Genomic DNA, 16958 nt, shown 5'->3' with positions numbered 1-16958 from the left:
CAGGATGGGAATAGTATTTGTGCATTTGAGGCAGAGGGCAGTCACATTCTTGTTTAATAAAATGATGAGCTTCTCATGATGTGACGTGAAGTTTCTTAGCCACTAAATGCAATAAATTCTTCTTGCATCTCGTGTTGTGTTATCTGTATAACATTCTTTCTTCAAAGAAGCTAAACAGTGACAGTGATGTACTTTTGGTTTAACAATTTTATTCAGTCTATTTCTTCCAAAACATTTTATAATTGTTTCATTGGTATCGGGAATGTTATATAATTTTAAGATGTGTTAAGCATTTGTCACTTTTGTTATTTTAGTTGCATTTATTACTGATAGTTCAAAATAATCATACGAATCTTCAGGTTACTTGCAGGTCAGACAGGAGTGTAAGTTGCAATGGCTTTGTTATCAATAGCCCACCTTCTGAATGCTGTGCTTGGAAATGTCACAAGCAGATCTAAGTGACGGCATATGTGCTTTCATACGCAGAAAGCATTTGAGTGTTTTGTAAAAGATATTCCTACATAGTCGGAGGTGTATTTATTGTTCTTCCTATGTATTTTACATTTTCTGCTAATGTAATCACTATTTGTTATCATAGGATAATATACTAAGCTTGTCCAGGAAACTTCACATGATACATGCTAGGAATATGAGAAGTACATAAGTGTGGTTTGTTTGAGGGCTTGAAGCTTAGCACTCACCCCCGTGCATTGCCAATGGTAAGAATGTATGGATGTATAGTTCCTATTTGCCACATCTCATTATAGAGTCATCAGTTAAAGCACAGGGATTCATACTCGTACCATAGTCACCAATATAGTACACAGATAACCTCACCCTCTTTACCTTTTTCATAAATTGAACCGCGAGTGGGACTTTAAAGATACAGGTAGATTCTCACTTGAAGTAGGAAAACTCAGGGAAATGACCAACGCATGTAAGGAAAGTATTAAGTATTACAGTGTGTGTTTCGGAATTCATTCCTGCATTGAAATATTGATAAGACTGATGATTATGATGCTTTTAAGGACTATATATGCTAGTTAAGCTGTGCCCAGGTGTAGATCAACACTGCTTGACACTCATTCAGACTCTGCAGAAAAGGCAAGAAGTAGTTTTAAGTTGTGGATATATTACCCCTACAGGAACAAAAATCAAATTTTTATAATGCTTTTTCTCCTGTTGGGTTGTTAGCAGCAACTTTGAAGTAACCATGTCACTTCCTAGTCTTACATTCAAAATTACAAGGCAATTCAGCAGAAATGTGTTCTGAAAACCTATTAAATTTTCATGTGATTCTTAAAAATGTTTCTTTCCACAATACTTGAACATAATTGTTCAGGTGGCAACATGTTTACTGTTTGTAGACTGAATGATGTATTTGCATGGCAGCCTGCCAAAGAGAACCAAGCTGTCATAAAAACCTGGACATGGAACTACAATTAAAGATCAGACGCATTTAAAAAAGTTTTGCTTCCTGACAGGGATCTGTGCTCTGGCAATGCAGATTATTTATGCAAGAAGCAGTAACTACTGTATTGAATGGTAAGTAAAATAAAGAAGTCTGGCTACACACTTTGTTAGTGGTTGGGGGAGGGCAGTTATAGATCCAACTAATTCTTAATCTTCCAGGCTATGATGCTCTTCAATGTGCAAGTTTCTCTGTGATACATTCCCCTCTCATTTAGGCCCAAATATATTCCTGAAAAAACTATTCCTAAAGGCCCTCAATTCATGATCCTCAAAGTGAGAGACCAGGTTTGACACCCAGACAGCACAACTTGCAAAATTACAAGTCAATTTTGACGGGTCCAGTGACAGAGGAACTCTGTCCGACCTATCCGAGTAAGTGCCCTTCCCAAGATAAACCGAGGAAGTTGATCCAGCTTACGAAAGGCAGTGTTTTTTTGAAGAAGAAAAAACAGACGATTGACATAGTCCAAGAATTTAGTGTTCCCGATGCCAAAATTACACTTTTGTGTACTTTAGTCTTTGTTATTATATTAGGCAGAAGAAAATATATTGGACTCAAAAATAGCAAGCATCCCCTGAATTTAAACTTCTATGGATTTCATCATGAAATGTCAAACTGATTTGTTAGTGTAATATATATTATTAGTAGTGTTTATAATTTGCGAATTATTCAGCAGTTATTTGATTTTTACCTTTACTAATTATAAGCACATGTGCATACCTGTAACCCGTTCACGTAGCGAAAAAAGTGACATACTGCTCAGATGTATTTTGCGTCTGAATTGGTTGCCGATTGACATGGCGTGGAAATAATATAGTGGAGAAATATGTTTTAAAATATAGTTCAGCTGGGAAATATTATTTTAAAAACAGTTTATTATTTGTGCCAAAGCTTTTGTACAAATAGTGTGTTGATAAATACAGGTTATTTTGACTGCACTAAGGCTCAAAGTGAGGTTATACTCATTAGTTCAGTGAGTTCAACATAATGTCGTTTATGAAGATGAGCTAGAAGCTGAAAGAACAAAGTTATCTTCATCTAGAGTTGTTTATGTTTGCGACCTGCGGCTTTTTTAAATAGTGTCACAAAATTCCTAGCACCTGTGGAAGGGTATGTTGTACATAATTTAATGTATTCTTGGTTTTTCTTCTTCGTCACTTTTCACACATTCAATTCACCGGCCATTCATTAGAACAATATATTTCTGTCCAGTCTGATCATCTTTATGTTCGATTCCCCGATTTTGTGTAATTTTACTGGGAACCATAATTTCTCTCCCCAATGTGAAGAAATAATTTAATGTATTCTGTACGTATGAAATTGAATTCGTTCAATTTCACGTGTAACAAGATCATATTATAGTGACATTTCTGTATTGTAAATTATTATTATATTTGTCAAATATAATTTTTCTTATGTTTCAAGTAATGCAGTAACATTCTTTCATTGCCTTTAGGACTAGTACGTCTATATGGAAGGGTCAGTGTCATTCCGCAAAAAAGTGTAAGAAAAATGTGTAATATGGTTACCTAGGAAATATCAACAATTTGTAAATATGGACTGACAACAATGGTCAGCTTGTATGCGTTGTTATATTACCTAGGAAACGTCATCTGTTTACTCTGCATTGTTGTGTTACATTACTGCTGTCAACAATCCACTTTCGTTATTGTGGAAAGAGATGAGCTGTGAATCGCTTGTAGAAGAAGTGCGTCGTAGACTAGATAATTTTGTGCTGGTAAAAACGTTTTACAATTTCACAGGTACTTATCTTATATAAGAATTATTAAGAAATCTATTGTTGCGTTAGTTTATTGCTATGTACAAGATGGTTGACATTGAAGTTAAAAGACTCCATAACGCAGAATATATGAGACAGTACAGAAAACGTAAGAAAAATAGAAGTATTAAATAATGAACCTAAAGTTCCCAAGAAAATACCAAAAACTAATGCTGAACATACAAGGGAATATATTGATGATTGTAAAAGATTTATTTTGAGTCATTTGAGAAATTATACAAAGATGTTTTCAGTTATGGCCACAGAAGATCCTAATACAATGCCGATAATATTGACAGGAATTTTTAATATTGATTTAAAGGAGGAAAATCAAAGCTTTGTCACATTTATGGAGGAAACGTTTGGCTTAATGTTGATGTCAAATCCTCAATGTAGTACTACTAGATCAAAATCTTGTATAGATATGGTGTTTACACGGTATGTTGATACTCTACAATGTACAAATTTTATAACATATTTCAGCTACCACAGGCCCATCTTAAGCGTAACTAATTCAAGGTAGGCAGTACTGTCTTACTCAAACTTTAATCAATTGTAAAGCGTGTATAAAGCCACTATATAAACTCCTTACCGTATAGACGTATTTACATCAAATTATCCGGAACCGTGGTTCCATTATAACTTTTTTCTTGAATTTTGTTATACATATTTTCCTCCTAATTTTACAGGCATTCATTCACTTGCATATGTAGGCTTATTGCATGATACAAGAAATATCTGTAGTCATCACATGCTAAAATGTGTAATGATTTTTTTTATGTAGGCCATCCTGGTTCACAACCTCATAAGAGCGTATGACATGTGCTCACACGTGCATGTCATCCCTTCCATGCCTGCCTCTGAAGACATTTTGCTGTCATATCATTACTAAAAAATATTTTAAATCCTTCCATAATATCTCTGACTTCCATTTTGTTATTTTTCCATTTGTAAACATTACGAAAAGCTTCTATCCCTGCATCATCATCATCTTTATTCCATCACACAAACTCATCACAGGAAACTTCCAGAATTGCTGTCAGTCATGATGTACACAGCTGAAACTGTGCTTCAATGAGTTATCCTCATCCTCAGGGTACTGAACTTCTGTATTCTGAGGACGAGGACAAAGTTGGTTCTAAATACTTTGGTGTATTCTCCATCCAACCGCCTGACACAGCAGGCAGCCTGGGAAAAATTCATTCTACTTTGTCACTGTTAAATCTTGAGATCATAAAAGACATTGCAGTCATTAGCTGCTGGTAGGGACACATGGTAACAGGAAATGAGGGAGAGAAATTAAAAATCAAGAATGTTTCTCTTTGCAAGGAAAGATGTTAGATGTGAAATAGAACTTGTACATGCTGATGGTGTACATTTTTTAGTATAGACATAGAACACCAACATTTTGAGATGAAATGTATAGACAAAGGGGTGGAAGAATGTGACCTCATGCTTTGAACAAAGACTGCAAATAATTGAGTGTTCATGCAGCATACGAGTTTCCTCTGGTTGAAGGAATGTATTAATTTGTTCAGTCAATATCAGGTGCTTCAATAACATGTGCACAAGTCCTTGTAGATGGATTGGCTGGAATAGCTATCAACTGGAGCAGGGCTGGCACCATGCACAGAGGTGAGCTGTGTGAAGATTCAGTTTGCTGGTAGAAATCAAGTATTGATGAATGCAGCATGATATTGGCAAAAGAAATACTAGATTAAAATTTATAATGTTATTAAATAACCCCCCCCCCCCCCCCCCAGACATTGAAGCCACGGTCGACTAAATAACATTTAATAATTCAATCCATACGTCAAATAAAGCACAACACTTCACCATTACAAGGATCAGCTGGTTAATGCTGTTTAAGGAAGTAATTGCTGTTTACAGCGAGAAAAATACAAAACCCATTAATACAAAATGAAAAGTTACTGTTTGTTCAAGCAGATGGTAATTTTCCACTGGGCTTTAAAGTGTGTTTATTCAGACTGGCTGTGTGGATCACTCATGGACCTGTATTAATCATATTATATGAATTAATTCCCTTTTTGTCGTTGATGATGCACACTTCGTTCGGCACTAGTGTCATTTAGAGTGTAAACAGATTGTTTGTATGTTTTTTTTATATAATAGTCGCAGTTTCTCTATATTCCTTGTTTAGCTTGTCAGCCAGCGTAGTTTGATACTGGGACCTACCGAATATGAAGCAGAAATGTTAACCACTGAACCCTGATGCTCAGTGTTTACGTTTCATCTTTCCCTAAGTTGGCAATTAATCGACATTCGACTAATATGTATCGGAAAGTTGTGGTTTGTAGAACACGTTATAAACTATGAAGTACAAATGTAGTACATGTAGTATGATATTGTCTGCTGAAATATGATGTGAATTGATTTACTAGACGTTTCCTCTCTTGTTTTAAACCATAACACATACTGGACTACTTGAATGTTGGAAATATATCTAAGTCGGATCACCAATCGATTTATTCGATAGCTGTATTTCGGTTGTGCCCATCTGTTCCATATGCGAGTACGCTTAACCTTCGGATTCGTATCAAGTCCCAGATGAGTCGAGAGTGATTTTGACTGGTTAGTGGAATCGCCCATGTGTGGAACATTGAATCACAGTTTCATACTGTTGAGTTTTATTTGATAAATACTTTGTAGTGTTTACAAAATATTCTTTGGTTCTTGAGATATGTAGATCAGGAGGATACCTGGGTGAAATTCGTTGTGTGCGCCCTTCACTTCAAATATATCTTTCAAGGTGTACTATGATTGAAATCGATATTGAATACTATACGTAGCACACACTGTGTGCATTTAAATTACGTATGTTTTTTTTATGTTTAGCTGTTATATATAATTTTATTTATTTTATAATTGTGCTTTTTAATTTTACAGCAGAACATTGTTATAATCAAAATGGAAAATGACGTTGATACTCTGAGTGAAAAAGATTGCATTGCCATGGTAACTGATGAGGTTAATGTTCAATCAGCACTTTCCATAACGGAAGATGAAACTGAGGTAAGCCTTGCTTTCAGATGAGATTTCTTTCTGCCCATTTCTACACATGCTTGTGTTTGTTTGTTTTTACAATATGAGTTATTATTAGCTGTGGAACAGTTATAAAGAGAGAACATTGCTGTACCTTTATGATGTAACTCTGATTTGCTCCTGTAGTGCTCCAGACCTGTAACATAGACACTCTTTTTCAGGCTTGCAGAAGAACTGTTCCCCATAATTGTAAATAAATACTAAATATTCAAAGATGGTACAAATTAAATATAATGCATTTGTTCAAATTGTTATCTTGTTTGAAAGCATGTGTGCATGTGAGAACACACTTAAGCATGTGTGTGAGATAGAGACATTAACAATAGTAATATTTGTGTTCATCTGGAAACAATGTTCCATAGAATTTTTTTCTGTGATTTGCCAAGTGGAATTCAATTTCTTACTCTCATTCTTTGTTTTATAAAGTATATATCTGTTCCTTGGTTGAACAGGTAGTTGTCGCTGTTTTGTGCTCTGTAGGATGACGACGTGTTTGATGTACAGTCATGTAGGTCACACGAGTAGTAGTGGCACCTAAATGCATGATGCATAAGTCGAAAGAGGGGGGGTTCAGTAGTAGTGAGATTCACACAGCCTCAGCTTCTTTGACGCACCGATCTAAACACAGCTAGAGCTACAAACCAACTGAAGCTGACTTCCTTCTAGCACGTGCTTTGGACGAGTCCATCTCATGCGTCCAAAATCATTCCTTTGCACAAGTAACAGCACTTCTCGTGTGACCTATTCTTATTACAGATGGCTTCCAGTATATGTTAACTAATTGATCTTTGTAATGCGAATGTGTGCTTTTTTCTTTGAGGCAGATATTGACTGAATTATTCAATGATATTTAGACGACTTCAGCTATAAAGGGTTAGGGGAAGAAAATTCATTGATGCTTTTTGACTGTTGGGTACAGAGCACAATATTTGGAACAGTGAAGGAAATAATGGGGACTGGAGAAGACTGCTTAATGAGGAACTTGGTAATCATTTGTCTACATCAAATGTCAATTATTATTATCACAACAAGGAGGATTAGTAGGGAATGTAAACATTAGAAATGCATACAAGAATTCAGTTACAAAACCTGAATTGAAGGGATCCCTTGGGGGATCAAGACATAGATAGGAGGATAATATTAAAATAGTTCTTAAAGAAATAGGAAATAAGCACAAGAACTGTATCCTTGTGGCTAAGGATAGCAACCAGTGGCAGGATCTTTGAACTCACGCTGTATATGTTCTGTATATGCACCTAATTTCTTGATTGCCTGGGGACTAGTCTGTTCAGCAGGCTTAGTTCAGTAAAGAAATAAATAATTCCATTTTAAATGTTTAATGTTTTTAGTTCTTCTCAAGGGTGTTGGTACAGGATTTGAGTTAACAGTTGTAATCTAATTGTTTCATTCCATATATATATATATATAGATGCTATTTTATTATGCTTACTGTAATTATCAGCTCTTCCAAATTACCTGTCACCCAAAAAGGTTATCGATCCTTGCTCTAGCCTGTCTGATTGTGTTATGATTACGTTTTACATTGAAATTGTAAGTGGACAAAACGTGGACATGATCAGCATCAGGTAAGGAGGTTTTGCATAACTTCATTTTACTTAAAGTTGTACCTGGTTCATAGAATGAGACTTGTGTAACATCTTCTTTCGCAGATCATGAATATAAAACTTGAGGATTTTGCAGATACACACGAGGAGGAGGATTCTCTAACCAAATTTCCAGTAATAAAGTCTGAACATGATGTGAGTTTCACATTTTTATGCACTTTTAAGAAATATGTAGGATTACGTGTTGTGTGTCTCTTGTCCATCTCCACATGAAGGAATTCCACTCTGTTGAATGGATTTTGAAGTGTCCTTTACAAAATGGTGCCAGAGGATTGAATTTTGTTGCTTAGTGTTTGTGAAATGCAATTTTAAATCTGTTGCATCAGTTTTAAAATATGTGAAATTAAACATTGACCAAACTGAGAAATATTTTAGACAAATATATCCCGTAAATCTTGTATAATTCGTGGGCTTTGTATTCAAAATACTGCATGCTATTGAATTTCTTATACAATTCACAGGAACTATGAATGTTCTAAGATTGTCTTTTATTTCTTTTGTAACTAGATGCAAATTGTACTGATATATTAGAACAGTAATGTAATTTCATTATTGTGTGCACATTATTACTAGTGTGTACATGTAACTATCGAATAAACCCTGTAACATAATGTTTTCTGACCATTTAATATGTGCTTTACCTTCTGATTACTAAAGCCAAGACATAATCAGCTGAGCCATTGCCACTGCTTTGGCACGAACATGCCAAGTAAACTGATGTGGATGTCGTTGATTTCATATTACATGGAGACTATACTATTAAAGTGATAATTGTATTGGATAAATCCTTTTCATAGTAATGGTTTTGATAGTTTAAGGAAGAAAATCTTTAACAAACAGCTACTGTGATTTAATATTGTTTTTTTGGAATTTGTCCATATTTCAATATTTTAAAACAAAACAGCTATATTTTGAGAGCTGGTGAAAATACCTATTCTGTTGGGTCCCATAGAAAAGTCTTATTAATCTCTTTGGATTAGTTCCACTTATGGGACCAGAGCAGATGTAGTTCTCAGAACGCACTGATCTTGTTTTAAAATATCAAATGATGGACCATGTCAAGAAAATCAGCAATTTTAAATAAACTCCACCATCTTCAGTCTCCTTTAATGAAGTTCTGCAGCTGCTATTAATTTGATTCAGTCCAATTGTATTGATAATTATTCTATTTCATGCAGTGAGAGAGCACAGTCACGACTCATAATGAGTGGTTATTTTACAGGATTCCATCACTTTACAGAAAGTTGTACCTGATTCTTATAGTGGAACGTGTCTCGAGTCTTCTTATGAAGACAATCAAATCGTCGATATCAAAGTTGAGGGTGTGGGAGATGTGAAAGTGGAGGAGGATCCTTTTTTGATAATATCTCCAGCAATAAAGGCGGAGCATGAGGTGAGTTGTGAGAGCATTGTTAGATACATTGCATCTCCATTTGTCTGTCCACATGAAGCAATTCTGCTCTGCTTAATAGATCTTGAAGTGTCCGTTGCAAACTAGTGCAAGGGAATTTTAATTTTTGTTTACTGTTTGTGGAATATCGCTTCTGTTTTGTGTTAAATTTATTTTAAGACGTGTGATATTAAATATTGAGAAATACAAGAAGTGTTTTAAATAGATGTTGCAACACAACACTTTGATAGTTTGTCCAGACTTTCCAGTAAGCCTTGTTTTGATGCTGTTACTTCCAATTGAATTCTATGCTCATTTTTGTGGGTCTGTGAATGTTTGAATTTTTTTGTCCAGCTGTCTTTTTCCCCCTTTCTTTCCTTCTTCCTTTAACCTTGTTGCAGCGAGTATCACTACAGTGGCATAGACCTGCATTTCCGGTAAGGACCTTTAACAGGATAATTAATTTTATAATTAATAATACTTGATTTGTTATATAACTTTGTTGGACATTCTTAATTTTCTGAAGTATTATATTGCCTTCATTTTAAGACTGCATCTTTGTAAGACACACTTGATTTAATGGTAGGTATTTAGGATGGAAATGCTACATCAATTGTTAGACACCATCAAATGTAAAATGCATTCCTGTCTTTGGGTAATTCGTTGTCATTTACTGACAATTTTAGATTAGCTGCAGTTTGGATCAAATTAGGTCTTCTCCCTTAAACAGCAAACTTAGGTTTAAGTGCGTGTTACTGTTTACTAGGAGGAAAAGATAAGCTGAATCTCTGGATTACTGTCTGAAAGTTTTTCATCACAGGATTCATAATTAGGGTTATTACTGAATGATGAACAGATATACGCTCTCAGAGTCACCTGAAACTTAGATGTAAGCGGTTTTTAATTAAACTTGTACCCATATCACTGGCAGGTGATTTTTATATGTAATTGTTTTTTTTTGGATGTGAAACGTGGTCTCTCACTCAGAGGGAGGAACATAGATTGCAGGTTCAACGCGTGTTGTGGCTAGCGGAGTTGCTAACTCTTATTAAGGCTGTCCAGCGTTCTTTTAGAATGCAGTATGGACATCAACCTCCTACACGGAAAAGCATTTGGTTCTGGGACAACAAACTGAGGACTACAGGTAGTCTGTTGCGTGTAAAATCTCCTGGAAAGACACGGACCTCTGAAGAAAATGTCAGTAGCATTAGAGAGGAATTCCAGCGAAGTCCACGCAAATCAATTCGTGCTGCTAGTTACAAATTTCACATTCAACAGTGCACGATGTGCTACACAAAAGGCTCCGCCTAAGACCGTACAAGATTCAAATGATTCATGCACTAAAACCGACTGACCAAGTAGCACGCACAAACTTTGCTGTGGACATGCTAGAAAGAATTGACGCGTCACCCGATTTCCTCCGCCAAGTGTACTTCTTGGACGAGGCGACGATCCATGTCAATGGAGTTGTAGGATTTGGGGCAGTCAAAATCCACAGGTCACATTTCAGATGGAGAGAGGCAGCCCCTAAGTGAACGTGAGGGCCGGCTTAATGCACGACAAGTTGATTGGACCGTTAAATTTTTTATTTTGGATAAATTTCATAAGCAGCTGGATATAATATGGTCTGATTGGTAATATTTTATTGGGGAGGTAGATGATGAACTGAACCTTATACTTGCATAATGCTTCCCTCCTAACTGAATCTGAGGCTTTCTTGAAGGCTATTAATAGCTGATATGTCTTCCATTGTACTCCTGATTTTGTTCCAGTACCTGAAAAATGCAGAATGTCTGCTCAGTGTTGACAGATCACATAAGAATCTTCAGTGATGATCCCAAATAATTCCATGGATGTTTTGAATTAACCTTGACAGAGAATGTTGTATTTAGAACAAAATAGTTATCCCCACATCACGAGGTCTTCTGTTTAATCCACAGCTAGAAGACGTTCTGTGATGTAGTTACTAGGAACCCGCATAATATGGACTTTTCCCTGATTTATTTTTGAGCATATTTGAAACTGAAGGCTAAAGAAATTTACCTTTTAGCTTCACTTTACCTATTCATCTGTCCATTTATAAGAACCTGAAAAGAAAGAGCTAATTGGATTTTCAAGATGGTTTATATTAGGGAATTTTTCTATTTGAAGAGACATTTCAGTTTTTTTCAGTGTCATATTGTCAATATTTCGTACCTTACATTAACTCCTACATGTGCTTTTGCTTGTGAAAGTGAGTTTGTGGTAGTGGTAAAGAATCGCCAACTAGCTACGCAACCACACTGAGAAAATCTAAGCTGTCATTTTTCATAATGACAACATCAGCCATCCAAACAGAGGTCAGGCACCCTACTCAAGCTAAGGTCACTGGCAACATTCACAAAGGCCGAATTGCTGTGAATATGTCAGGATGGTTGCACTTGGAACACTTGTCCTTTCTTTTGCCAATCCTACTTGTTCAGTGTTTATGATATTCTGTTCTTGGGCTAAAGAGATTCATGGGTTACAAGACGTTAGTAAGCATTTGATGCAAGTTTATTTATATCCAACTAAAATCATAATTAATTTAGTTGGATGTGAGTGAACTTGAGGTTAAATTATTTTAGATTCTCCTTTCACTCTTATCTGTACTGTAGATTGAATCCAGTATATGGTTAACTAAATTGCTTGAAAGATTTTTATCAGAAGGTTCACTATATTGCATATAATTATATGTCACCATTATAGCAACATCTGAGTATTCTTGTTTTTCGATGCTTTAGATATCAATAAATGGATTGGTTAACCTCTCTTTTTTCTCTCCCCATCAGGCTAAGCAATGTGAGTAGGGTTTTCTAACAACAAATGTGGTTGGGTGAAGCAAGCTTGAACTTGGACATCATGTTATGTAATGTGAATATGTGGTTTGAATATGTAATTCATATGCATTTCTGCATGCTGTCAGTCAACGAGTTTGTTTGCTAAGTAGAAAATTACAGTCTTGTGTGGGGTAGCCAGGAACTAAATGAAATAGGGATTAAATTCCTATCCCACTGAGAAAATAAATTAGTTCTGAAAAGAACATTACTTTCGTAATGCAATATTCATTGGGCTTACTTATATCTTGTTTTCAGCCTCATTCTTCTTCCTAATAAGATTTATCCTAATATTTTTTTCACTTTGTTTCCTAGTTTCCTGCGAATGAACAGAACCTATTACGTGATGGTAAGCATCCGTATTCCTGTGATATGTGTCATAAATCATTCACTTGTCAAACTACACTGAAGAATCATCAACACATTCACAATGAGGACCGTCCATATTCCTGTATTGTGTGTAATAAGTCATTCACGAGTAAAGGTAGTTTGAAGATACATCACCGTGTACATAGTGGAGAGCGTCCATATTCCTGTGATTTGTGTAATGGGTCATTTAGTCATATGAGTATTCTTAAGAATCATCTACACATGCACAGTGGGGAGCGGCCATATTTATGTGATGTATGTAACAAAACATTCACTCGACAGAGTAATCTGAAGAGACATCAGGTTATGCACAGTGGAGAAAGGCAATATTCGTGTGGTGTGTGTAAGAAGTCATTTTTTGAGAACAGCACTTTGAAGAAACATCTACGCATCCACAGTGGGGAGCGGCCCTATACCTGTGATCTATGTAACAAAACATTCACTCTACAGTGTAATCTGAAGGAACATCAGCGTACACACAGTTCAGAAAGGCCATTTACCTGTGATGTATGTAACAAAACATTCACTCTACAAGGTAATCTGAAGAAACATCATTATAAGCACAGTGGAGAAAGGCCATATTCCTGTGGTGTGTGTAAAAAGTCATTTTTTGAGAAGGGCGCTTTGAAGGAACATCTATGCCTGCACAGTGGGGAGCGGCCCTATACCTGTGATGTATGTAACAAAACATTCACTTTCCAGAGTAATCTGAAGAGACATCAGCATTTGCACAATGGAGAAAGGCCATTTTCCTGTGATGTCTAATAAGTCACTCAGTGTTCAGAGTAATCTAAAGGAACATCAGCATATGCACAGTGGAGAAAGTCCATATTCCTGTGATTTGTGTAATGGGTCATTTGGTCGGAGGAGTGATCTTAACATACATCTATGCATCCACAGTGGGGAGCTGCCATATTTCTGTGATGTCTGTAAAAAATTGTCAGTGGAACGACGGTTCCGGAGAATTTGACGTAAATACGTCTATACGGAAAGGAAGTTTATATATTGGCTTTATTCTAAATATTTCCTTTATACCCGCTTTACAATTGAGATAAGTTTGATTAAGACTTTGCTTATTTAACTTGAATTAGTTACGCTTAAGATGGGTCTGTGGTAGCGTAATGTAATGTAACGTTTTATAGGTAACAATGCCAAGTAAACAGATGATGTTTCCTAGGTAACCATTGTTGTCAATTTTTTGATAAACAGATGACGTTTCCTAGGTAACCATCTTACGCATTTTCATGACACTTTTTTGCAGAATGACCCTTCCGTATAGACGTATTTACGTCAAAATCTTTCGTTCAGAAGGGTGTTTTGAAGACAAATCAACTTATACATGGTAGACAGCAGCCACATTTATGTAATGTATATCATAAATGATTCCTTTGCCAGCGTGATCTCATTAATGACTAATCTGTATTTCAGTGATATTAAATGTATTCGTTAATAGAATAATCTGATTTGTCAATATTTGTGTAGGGTATGCATATTCTTGTGATGTAACTCTTCGTATTATTAGAAGAGAATTTGCTTGATACAGGAATATTATCTGGGATGGGTTAGTAATTGTGCATTTGAGGCAAAGGACAGTCACATTCTTGTGTAATAAAATGACGAGCGTCTCATGATGTATGACATGAATGTTCTCGGCCACTAAATGTAATAAATTCTTTTCGCATCTCGTGTTGTGTTATCTGTATAACATTCATTCTTCAAAGAAGCAAAACAGTGACAGTGACTTATTTTTGGTTTAACAATTTTATTCAGTCTATTTCTTCCAAAACATTTTATAATTGTTTCATTTGTATGGGGAATGTTATATAATTTTAAGATGTGTTAAGCATTTGTCACTTTTGTTATTTTAGTTGCATTTATTACTGATAGTTCAAAATAATCATACGAATCTTCAGGTTACTTGCAGGTCAAACAGGAGTGTAGGTTGCAATGGCTTTATTTTCAATAGCCGACCATCTGAATGCTGTGCTTCAAAATGTCTTAATCAGATCTAAGTGACTGGTATATATGCTTTCAGATGCAGTAAATTTTTTGTGTTTTGTCAAAGACATTTCTACATATTGGCAGGTGTATTTATTGTTGTTTCCATGTATATTACATTTGCTGCTAATCTAATCACTATTTGTTATCATAGGATAATATACTGTGGCGTAAGTTGGTTCTTATGCCATTTATTGTCAATCCTTGCTTTTTGGAGTCTACTGCTTTGAATATGATCCGACAAACACTTTTACATGTGGATCCACACACTAATCACACGCTCAACGCTTCGCGGTCTTGACGCCCTCCAACTTACTCTCTGCATGTTACTTCACCACTTGGCCGCACCCAGGATTGCAACTTTGTTTATATCCCCCTCCCAAGATGTTGAAAGATTCAGACCAGGCAGCCTGGAAGTCAGGCAGCCCCTCCCCTCCAGCGTGAGACCCGGCACCCACGGCGACGCATAACACTACCCCCTCCTTAAAGCTGCTCGTCCCGAGCAGCACCCAAGTACGGCGCCAACCTGTCCAGGTGTACTACCATCATCCGGGCCCAGGTATGCCGCTGAATCCGGTAAACCACGTCGTTGATTCTGGTCACCACCTTGTAGGGACTTTCTCTGTATTTGGCCTGCCTTGTTATGGGCTTTACATTGATAGCTTTATCCCTGTGCCCTTCTTTGCTTGGTTAGAAACCCCTGTGCTTCTACACTCTCTCTTCAGATCACCCAGGCCTTGGATGAATTGGGGCTGCTCCAAAGGGTTTGGTTACCCACAGGACTAGGCTACTTCTGCGGATCACATCCACTGGAAACATCACCAAATAATACCTGCTATGAAGATTACAGTCTTCAATTGGCACATTCATCGCCCTAATGACGGAGACAGTATGACCTCTGAAATGTTGGTGGAAATCTACCGTACTACATGGCGCAACAACCCTGAAGACGGCAATCTTCAGGCTCACCGCTGTGAAAACATCAAATCCTAAATACCCACTGTGCCTGCACCAAGCTGGGCTTTTAACACCTAGGCCTTTCCCAAGTATGTTTGTTCGCTGCAGTCTGATCACTTTTGCTTGCTTTCCCAGGGGCTTTGCCCTCTAGACTCCTCTGTGAGGCTTTTGAAATTCACTGCTTTGTTTCACAACTGGGTCTGCCCACTCAACAGAGAGCTAGGCCACCACCTCAAGGGCCCTCCATTCCCTTCAATAAATCCCAGGGATTTACTCCCTACAATCAGAAAGGCCTCGGAACAACCAGGACAGCTTTCAATCCTCCCATATCATCTGATTATGAAATTGTTTTGCATAAGAATAATGTAGGATAGTTTGTATCTTTCTGTAAATTATGCATTGAAATTTGGGTTTTAATATTAAATATATATTTCCACAGTTTCTTTTCTTTGTTAAGATTTTGATAGTTGTAAGCAAGGAAATGTGTACATATATTGTCAGTTTGCTGAAGTCCACAGTGATCCTAAAGGATGTGTACCCTGTTTTGTGCACGAGAGAGCACGTTCATGGGTGGTAATTGTCTGGTGTCTTACAGAACTGTGTTGATTTACTGAAAGTAGAACCTAGTTCATGCAGTGAGACATGTCTCACATCTCCTCATGATGGAAATGAGGTCATTGATATAAAAGTTGACGATACCACATGTGTATAAGGACAGGAGGTCACTTGCTAAAGAATTTTCCAGCAGTACAGACTGATCATGAGGTGAGTTTTAGTCTGTCTGTAAATTCTTAGATATATAGAATTGTGCATTATCTTCTCGAATGTGATGGGCTTTACCTCGGAGGTGCATAGGACCAGAAGTGGCATTGTTGTCAATTCTCTTAAGAACAGTCGTGATCCTCTTGAGGCGTTGTAGAATCCCAGGGGTTTCAAGCCCAACAAAAGGCCAGTGAGGCTTTGTCCCTGTGAGTTTCTTAAGGGGATAGATCCCCACTGAGGTGGCCCATCTTATGATATACAGACCTGTTTGTGGGCTAGTAACCCGTCATAGTGGAAATCCTGCAAGAGCAAAGCAGTGCAACCTAATATTTTTCTGTTTAACAGAGTCTTCTAAATGAAGGTAATCAGATACATAGTGAGGAGCGTGCATATTCCTATGATGTGTGTAATAAAACATTCAATTGGAGGAGTAATTTGATGGTTCACTGTGATGTATGTAATAAGTCATTTGGTCGGAGAAATCATCTGAAGAGACATGAAAGCACACACAGTAGGGAGCAGCCATATTCTTGTGATGTGTGTAATAAATCATTCAGTCGTAGGGGTCTCCTGAAGAGGCATCTACATGTACATAGTGGTGAGCGACCCTATTCCTGTCATTTATGTAATAAATCATTCAGTCAGAGGGGTCATCTCAAGGTACATCAACGCATACATAGTGGGG

General features: G+C 36.8%; 1 protein-coding gene and 2 long non-coding RNA genes across 14 annotated transcripts in view; 1 reads left to right on the top strand and 2 right to left on the bottom strand.

Annotated features, from left to right (window-relative positions):
* Positions 1–16958, bottom strand: part of LOC110839517 (uncharacterized) — a 31234-nt gene that overhangs the window by 11358 nt on the left and 2918 nt on the right. For 3 of the 7 annotated variants that reach the window (XR_002546515.2, XR_002546513.2, XR_002546514.2), the window contains exons 2-3: positions 16352–16573; positions 15230–15363 (exon numbers count right to left, since the gene is read on the bottom strand). This is a non-coding gene — a long non-coding RNA (uncharacterized LOC110839517). Of the gene's footprint in view, positions 1–2194; positions 2273–6411; positions 6454–10303; positions 11108–15229; positions 15364–16351; positions 16574–16958 lie in introns of those variants that run through there. The other 4 variants (XR_015535552.1, XR_015535554.1, XR_015535553.1 and 1 more) reach the window with 3 other exon arrangements.
* On the top strand, positions 2189–15953 carry LOC110836521 (uncharacterized). 6 transcript variants are annotated; one of them, XM_087350762.1, is made up of 6 exons: positions 4998–5564; positions 6162–6287; positions 7237–7302; positions 7988–8077; positions 9165–9335; positions 15280–15953. In XM_087350762.1, the coding sequence occupies exons 1-6, from the start codon at positions 5487–5489 to the stop codon at positions 15430–15432; spliced, it is 684 nt and encodes a 227-aa protein (XP_087206888.1). In that variant the 5' UTR covers positions 4998–5486; the 3' UTR covers positions 15433–15953. The 6 variants fall into 6 exon arrangements, with proteins under 6 accessions (XP_087206885.1, XP_087206888.1, XP_087206883.1 ...); XM_087350757.1 differs by lacking the exon at positions 15280–15953 and adding an exon at positions 12503–14240; XM_087350761.1 differs by lacking the exon at positions 15280–15953 and adding an exon at positions 12503–14240 and having other exon boundaries at positions 7142–7302.
* Positions 3273–5502, bottom strand: LOC147873443 (uncharacterized). Its single transcript, XR_015535558.1, has 2 exons — positions 5451–5502; positions 3273–4894 (listed from the first exon to the last, which is right to left on the bottom strand). It is a non-coding gene; the product is annotated as an uncharacterized LOC147873443 (long non-coding RNA).

Source organism: Zootermopsis nevadensis, unplaced genomic scaffold (genome assembly GCF_977971745.1).
Source record: "Zootermopsis nevadensis isolate Lab colony 2312 unplaced genomic scaffold, Znev_1.0 Znev_ptg000017l, whole genome shotgun sequence".
NCBI lineage: Eukaryota > Metazoa > Arthropoda > Insecta > Blattodea > Termopsidae > Zootermopsis > Zootermopsis nevadensis.
The sequence above is the reverse complement of the archived record's forward strand: the minus strand, read 5'-3'. Positions and strand labels throughout refer to the sequence as shown.

What these genes read in the sequence shown, in the direction of transcription:
- LOC110836521 (XM_087350757.1), top strand. Translation starts at nt 5,487, where the DNA reads ATGCTCAGTGTTTACGTTTCATCTTTCCCTAAGTTGGCAATTAATCGA. An exon ending in TAATAAAGTCTGAACATGAT is followed by an intron (nt 8,078 to 9,164) that starts GTGAGTTTCACA and finishes GTTATTTTACAG; the next exon opens with GATTCCATCACTTTACAGAA. An exon ending in CAATAAAGGCGGAGCATGAG is followed by an intron (nt 9,336 to 12,502) that starts GTGAGTTGTGAG and finishes TTTGTTTCCTAG; the next exon opens with TTTCCTGCGAATGAACAGAA.